This window comes from Gracilinanus agilis, chromosome 2 (assembly GCF_016433145.1).
Source record: "Gracilinanus agilis isolate LMUSP501 chromosome 2, AgileGrace, whole genome shotgun sequence".
Taxonomy (NCBI): Eukaryota; Metazoa; Chordata; class Mammalia; order Didelphimorphia; family Didelphidae; genus Gracilinanus; species Gracilinanus agilis.
The window spans coordinates 381,170,850-381,178,884 of record NC_058131.1 but is presented as its reverse complement, the minus strand read 5'-3'; the positions used below and the strand labels follow the sequence as shown (position 1 = coordinate 381,178,884).

Genomic DNA, 8,035 nt, shown 5'->3' with positions numbered 1-8,035 from the left:
CTATCATTTTAGCCAATCTGCTAGGTGTGAGGTGGTACCTCAGAGTTGTTTTGATTTGCATTTCTCTAATTATTAGAGATTTAGAACACTTTCTCATGTGCTTATTGATAGTTTTGATTTCTTTATCTGAAAATTGCCTATTCTTGTCCCTTGCCCATTTCTCAATTGGGGAATGGCTAGATTTTTTATACAATTGATTTAGCTCCTTGTATATCTCAGTAATTAGATCTCTGTCAGAGTTTTTTGTTATAAAGATTTTTTCCCAGTTTGTTGTTTCCCTTCTGATTTTGGTTGCATTGTTTTGGTTTGTACAACAAAGAGATTTTTTTTTTTAAACCCTTACCTTCTGTCTTGGAGTCAATACCGTGTATTGGCTCCAAGGCAGAAGAGTGGTAAGGGTAGGCAATGGGGGTCAAGTGACTTGCCCAGGTTCACACAGCTGGGAAGTGTCTGAGATCAGATTTGAACCTAGGACCTCCCATCTCTAGGCCTGGCTCTCATCCACTGAGCTACCCAGCTGCCCCCAACAAAGAGATTTTTAAAAAAGATCTATACGTACAAAAATATTTATAGCAGCTCCTTTTGTAGTGGCAAATAATTGGAAATTGAGGGGATACCCATCAATTGGGAAAATGGCCAAACAAGTCATGGTAGATGGATGTGATAGAAATACTATTGTGCTATAAGAAATGATGAGCAGGATGCTTTCAAAGAGCCTAGGGAAGCCTTATATAACTGATGCAAAGTAAAAGTGAGGAGAACCAGGAACACACTGTATGCAGTAACAATATTGTACAACAATCAACTGTGAATAACTTATCTATTCTCTGCAATTCAAAAATCAGAGACAATTCTGAAGGACTTGTGATGAAAAATGCTATCCACCTCCAGAGAAAGAAATGATGGAATCTGAATGCAGATCAAAGCATATTCTTTTTGAATTTACTTTCTTTTTTTTGTTTGTGTTTTCTTTCACAATACAACTAATATGGAAATATGTTTTACATGATTGCACAGGTAAAACCTTTATCAAATTGCTGGCCTTCTCAATGAGGGGGGAGGGGAGGAGAGGTGGAAGAGAGTTTAGAACTAAAAATTAAAAATAAAGGTTAAAATTATTTTCACATGTAATTGGCAAAAAAAATATTAAAATTGGGAAAAAAGAAAATTGAGGCTATTGGATATGAATTTCCTTCTTCCCTAATTCACAACCTCTCTTTTTTCTTTTCTATTATTTTTTTAATCTCTCTATGTTTTCAACAACCTTCTCCTTCCTTAAATTTTCAGAAGAAGAAAAGTGGCCCTTTCTCCTTGCCAAAGCATTAACCTGTCTATCTGTATCCTCAATCCCACTTCTTTCCATATTCTCTGTCACCTTGCTCCATTAGGCAATCTGTTCATCTCAAGTATCTCCAGTCTTTCTTGACTCACTCCTTTTCTGCTGTCTACAGAATTGTTCAAGTCTCGTTCATCTGGTTCCTGTGCTTGAAGCCACTGATGTGCGCCTGGTACTGCTCTATGGAATTCAGTATGATTTTGCATGTGTTGCAGGGGTAGCCCCACCCAGCTTCTGAAGCTGTTACCGGGGAGTCCTTGCTCTTGCCATAATGAGCCATCAGTTTGACTTTGGTCTCCTGTTTTTTGTGCTTCTTGCCAACATAGTGCTGCTTGGCCATGGAGGGGTTGTTGAAAGTGGCATGGCAGAGGCTGCAGAATTTATCTGGATCAGATGTGTCACTATTGTCTTCACTGAGGCCAGGGGCATTCATGGGGAGTTTTGATGGAACTGTTTTGAATCTAGCTTCAATTTTTTCCCATCATTAAATTCCTCCTCTTTGTGAATAGATGTATATCTCCTCACTTTGTTTGCATGTTTCTTGCTCTGATAATGGGCGAGTTTCTGGGACTCAGAAATGAGTACTGCATTGCACACTTTACACTGGACATCTGTGAAGAGGTGGTTGTTCTCTTGGATCATTCGATCCACCGCCTCCTTCCCCACGGGACCCGCCGTATCACCATTGCTGCCCGATACGTCCGCCATCTTCACTGAAGACCCTGTAGAGCCTGCTCATTTATTTTTATTTTTAAAAATTCTAACAGCCAGGCCAATAAACTTAATTGTTGGCTTTTTGCTGGAGTCCCATGGTTCCTAGGGTGTTGAGATGTTTTACCTCAACTTTCCAAATTTTTTTTTGCATGCCTGCTTTTTCCTGTGTCCTATTTAATTATTCTGGTTTTTATAGTATGTACTGAATCCCAACTCAAGCCCCAGTCTGTGATTGACCTTAGGTGTTCCAACCAGAGCCTTTTGGCAGTTCTGCTACTGCAACTACAAGCAGCCAGTCTATCTCCTCCTGTTGCAGCAATCAAGGACTCTACTCTACTGAGACTGACTTCAGCTAAGGGGGTCCCAAGCTGACAGCATCCATTCTCACTGGTGCCTGCTCCTTTCTTATTCCTCTCCTACTGCCAGAGCCCAGGATAGAGCAAGTGCCTTGTCTCTGTTCCTCAGGTCTCCAAAATCCCTGGTTTGTTAGCAGTGAGGTTTGAGTTCCTGCCCTTAAGGCATGGGTCATGGGTTCCATAGATTCTGTGGTGTCCACCCCTCCAATCCTCAGCTGTGGGATGCAAAATCTAGGGGTTGGTAAACTAAGTGAGGGTATCTTTTGCCCTCAGAGGATGCCTTGTTGAAGCCTTTCTGTTTGCTCTATTCCTGCCCGTGGGGTCTATAGCAGGACTGAAGCAAGGGAATTCAGAAACTTTTCTCTCTAGTTATCCCTGGCTAGTCAGCTTCATTCCTGACTCCTGTCTAGTTTTGCCCAATGCTTTTTAGCATTGATTCTGTGAAGTATTTTTTGTCATTTGTGAGGGTTATTAGGAGGGTGAGGAAGCTTCACATCCTACTTCACCATTTTCCAGCTTGACCAGGATTTTAATCTCAATTCTACTCCCTATTATAGATTAGTCATTTGTTCACAGTTTCTTCATTTGTAAAAAGAAAGAATTGGGCTAGATCTGGAGTATTGAAATAAAACAGAAAGGGGAAAGCACTAATCTATAGATAAGGATCTTGATGGGGCAATATTGATTAGTTTTAAAATGTTATGTTATCTATGTTTCTGTTGCAATTTTATTGATTTTGTTTAATATTTCCCAATTACATTAAAAAAAAAAACCTTACCTTCCATCTTGGAGTCAATACTGTATATTGACTCCAAGGCAGAAGAGTGATAAGGGCTAGGCAATGGGGGTTAAGTGACTTGCCCAGGTCACACAACCAATTACATTTTTAAAAAAGCATTTACCTTCCATCTTAGAGTCAATACTGTATATTGGTTCAAAGGTTGAAGAGTAGTAAGGGGTAGATAATGGGGGCTAAGTGATTTGCCCAGAGTCAGGCCAAATTTGAATGAAGGACCTCTTGACTGGGACCTGGCTCTCAATCCCCTGAGCTACCTACCTGCCTCTCCTCAATTACATTTTAAACTGATTCTGGCTCAAACTTGGGAGTGTTACATGCTGCCAGTAGAGTCTGTATTTGAGATTTTGGGACTAGATAATGTCAAAGATCCTTCTTAGCTCTAAATCTAGGATCCCATGATTCTATAGTCTTTGTTCCAGGTCAAAGTTAATTCCAGGCATATAAAATAAATGGAAAATTAAGAGTTGAATAGCTCTGCCTTCCCAGTTAGCATCATTCCATCAACCCCAAGCAGTATTCCTCTTCCCTCTTTTCTGATCCTCTTATTTTCCCCAAAGATTACCCTTACCAAAAAAAAAATCCAAACTACAAACCTCAAAAAAAAAAAAAGGAAAAAGCACTTGTTATTCTTAGATTTTTTTTTGCCAGTCTGTTCTTTCTGAGCTTTATCGGTCCTCCTTACAATTATATGCCATGTTTTTGCATTTGATGGTGACTGCAAAGAGCTGGCATGACTTCAATAGGTCATGCCAGACTTATCTCATTCCCCATTGTGACAGGATTATTAAAAGTGTAGGTGAAAGGAATGGTATGGTTAGAGTTTAACAAACTTTTCAGGATATTCTTGTGAAGACTATTGGGGGATATAAATTAGATAATAATTCAATCAAATGGATTCAAAACTGGCTGGATAGCCATGCTCAAAAAGTAGTTGATAATCGTTCATTGTCATAAGTAGACCCTCAGGATCTAGGATTGGTGCTAGGTCAATTTTGTTTGCAATTCTTTGTTATCAGAAAAAGTGCTGCTATAAATATTTTGGTATATACAGACTTTCTATTTAGCAAAGGATTCATTGAAGTTTAAGCCAAGTCATGAAACACTGGGTCAAAGGATACTGATGTGTTAGTCATATTATTTGCATACTTCTCAATCCCTCTTAATTCTAATAACCTTCCTTCTGGGGTTATTTCCAGTTTTTCTTGAATATAATTGTTTACATATAGTTGCTTACATATTATCCCCTCTGTGAGCTACTTGAAGGCAGGAACCATCTTTTGATTTTCTTTGTATCCCCAGTGCTTAGCACAGTGACTGGAACTTAGTAGGTACCTAATAAATATTTATTGGGTGTGCTGACCATAACTCTGAATACTTAGATATTATGATAATTTAATGTTTTTATAACTGACTTGGATGAGGTATCAAATTTTCCAATGACATGATGCTGAAAGGGATAGCTTACATAATCAGAATCCAAGCGACCTTGATAGGTTAGAGCATTGAGCTAAATATAATAAGAAATGCAAAAGGGATAAGTATTAAATTTTGTAATTGGGTATAAAAATTAACTTCACAAGTGTTAACCTGGGAAAAACATGGAACTACCAGTCAGAAAAACCAAGTCTTTAATCAGGAAAGAGATAGTGTTCAATATTTCGACCGCTACACAGTCAAGCGTCTAAAAACCTCACAGAACCAAAGGCTTTGGCACTCTGGCAACAGTATCTCTGAGAGAATCACCTTGCTAGATGATTCTCCAAAGAACAATAGAATTTGGGAAACTTATATGCCTTTTGAGGGAACCAAGGATAGGAAAGTATGATTGATTGGCATCACTACAAGGAAATGAGAAGTACAGGACAGGAATAACAGTGAGGGGCTGATGTTTTACAAAAGGGAAAGATCCAGCCAAGGGCTGGGCTACCTGGGAGAGGACTTGGGTATTATGGTAGAAACTACTAGAACAAAAGGGTACTTAACATTTGATTTAGGTCTACCTAAAGGTCTATTCCAGTGATGGAAAACCTATGACATGTGTGTCAGCACTGACAGGTACAGTCATTTGCAACCACACACAGAGAAATATGGGGGCACATGCCGAGGATGAAACATTTGCTGTAGTGTAGTGTTTACACTCTGTGCACTATAGATGACAATTCTATCTATGTTAATTTACCTATTTTGCTTTATTAAATACAGTTATATATTATAATTATACATTTTTGTTATTTAAACTATAAATATCGCAAAATTATGTTTTTTTCCTCAAAGTGACACATCACCCGAGTTATGCTTGGTTTTTTTGGCAAATTTTGACACATCAAGCTCAAAAGGTTGCCCATCACTGGTCTATTCTGTCTGAAATAGGTGAGTCTGAGACTTCCCTTGGGGTGAGTTCTCAGGGGATAAGGGTAGACTTGGGGTCTCCAGATTTTAAGTTGACACCAGATGAGGAAGTTTTAATTAGGTAGTGGTTGTTCTGAAAAAGGGGGGCTTTAGTGAGTTAAAAACTCAAATATTAATTAGTAGCATGATATGAAGGACAAAAAAAGCTAATATGATCTTGAACTGCTTGAAGGGGAGATAGCTTTTGGGAACAGGGGGATAATAGTTTCATTGTATTCTATCTGCCTTTTAAAAAACCAAACAAAACACTACCTTCTGTCATGGAATCAATTCTAAATATTGGTTCCAAAGCAGAAGAGTGGTAAGGACTGGGTAATGGAGGTTAAGTGACTTGCCCAGGGTCACACAGATATAAAGTATCTGACGCCATATTTGAACCCAGGACCTCCCATCTCTAGACCTGACCCTCTGAGTCATCTAGCTGCTCTCTCTATCTGCTTTTGTCAAATTTCACCTGGCGGGGTTCTGACCAGGAACACAAACAGATCTTTACTAGCAGAAACCCAGCTGTCTGATTACATCTATCCACTGTGTTCAGTTATGGATGCAAATAAGGATATAGATAAATGTGGAGAGTTTTGGGAAGAGGACAGTTGGGATGGTGAGGGGCCTTAAAACCATGTAATAGCAGAATCAGCTGAAATACTGGACATGTTTAGCCTAGAGAAGAATAGAACCAAGAGTGATATGATGTCTACAAATATTTGAAAGACTATCATGTGGGGAAAGAATTAAATTTGCTCTGTTTGTTGTCTGAGGGTAGAAGCAGGAGCAGTGGTAGAAACTGCAAAGGAGAAACTTTATACTCAGTGTCCAGAAAAATTTATGAACAATTAGTTCAAAACAATAGTGGACTAGCCTATTTTGAAAGGTGATGGATTTTCCCTTCTCAGAAAGATGGATCCTCTTTTCTCAGAAGAATAGCCTACCTTGAGAGGTGACGAGTTCTCTCTTTTCAGAATGACCTACTTTCAGAAGTGATGGGTTTCCTCTCCTCAGAAGCTTTCAAGCAAAGACTAGATGGCTATTTGTTAGTAATGTTATAGTGGGGATTCCTTTCAGGTATGAATTGAACTAGATCAGTGGTTCCCAAAGTTTTTTGGCCTACCGCCCCCTTTCCAGAAAAAAATATTACTTAGCCCTCTGGAAATTAATTTTTAAAAAATTTTAATAGCAATTAATAGGAAAGATAAATGCACCTGTGGCCATCACCTTCCTCCTGGATTGCTGCAGCACCCACCAGGGGACGATGGCGCCCACTTTGGGAATCACTGAACTAGATTAAAAAAGCTTTTGAAGTTTCTTTCACTTTCATACTTTATTGTCTTCTCTTGCTTCCATCTTCTGAATATTTCTTTTATAGATATATGTTAGTGAGTGAGTTCCCTATGCATCCATATCATCCTCATTAGACAATTCTATTTTCCTTGTTTTTGTTGAAATTGCTTCCAATTGTATCTCCAAAATTTCATTCTTGAGAGTTTGTTATCCTAAGTTGAATTAATTACTTTATCGATTTTTAGCTTATGGGATCCTATCTCTCATTCCTCTGAATCCCTTGGATATCTGCTTTCCCAAAATCTGTAATATAGCCTTGACTATTCCTGATTTTATCTCCTTTATCACAAATTCTAGAATGAAATTATAACTCTATCCTAAGGAGCCCATCATGTTTGCTTCAGAAGTCAGTTCCTCATTGTTAATGAGAATTAGTTCTATAAGAGTTTCTCCTCTTTGTTCCTCTGCCTTTTGAAGTATAAATTATCATTAAGGCAAGGTAAGCTATTAACTACTTTGCTTTTGACAGAGAACTCCAGCAGATAATGGAGGTTTCCCATCAGTATTATATCAGGTCAAGATGACAAGCTTAAAATTTATTTCCTAACATCCTCATCTATTTTTTCTTTTCTTTCAGTATTATACTTCAGTGACAATATTGCTTCAGTTTCTATCTCTGTTAATCTTCCCTCAACTGCTTTCCATCTCTGGTTCCTGGATTTCCTTGCATGGAGATAATGCTACTCTGCCCCTCCTTTTGCCCCTATTTTATTTCTTTTTTTTTAAAACAATTTTTTACATTTTGTGTGTTTTAATTGGTGTCTTTTTTATATCACTATCATTTCTCCCCAGTATCCTTCCCTCTTCTCTTCCCAGAAAACCATTTTACATAACAAATATAATTTTTAAAAGACAAAAAAAAGAAGATAAAAATCAGCATAATCAATACATTGGAAAAGTCTGAAAATGTATGCAATGTACATTTGTGGATCTCTCACTTCCATGGAGGAGTTGATGGAGCTAGCTTCTTATATTTCTTCTATTGAGTCATAATTATCATTTATAATTTTGTAACATTCACATGGAGGGATCTCTTTTTGGGTGGGTTTTCTTTCCATTGTTGTAGTCATTCTGCATATTGTT

At 38.1% G+C, this 8,035-nt stretch overlaps 1 protein-coding gene across 1 annotated transcript; it reads right to left on the bottom strand.

Annotated features, from left to right (window-relative positions):
• Window positions 1–1,373: 1,373 nt before the first annotated feature.
• Window positions 1,374–2,044, bottom strand: LOC123235574 (zinc finger protein 346-like). The gene is given in 2 exon segments (XM_044661748.1): window positions 1,374–1,786; window positions 1,789–2,044. Coding segments are annotated over 2 exon segments (585 nt in total). The 3' UTR covers window positions 1,374–1,457.
• Window positions 2,045–8,035: the final 5,991 nt, after the last annotated feature.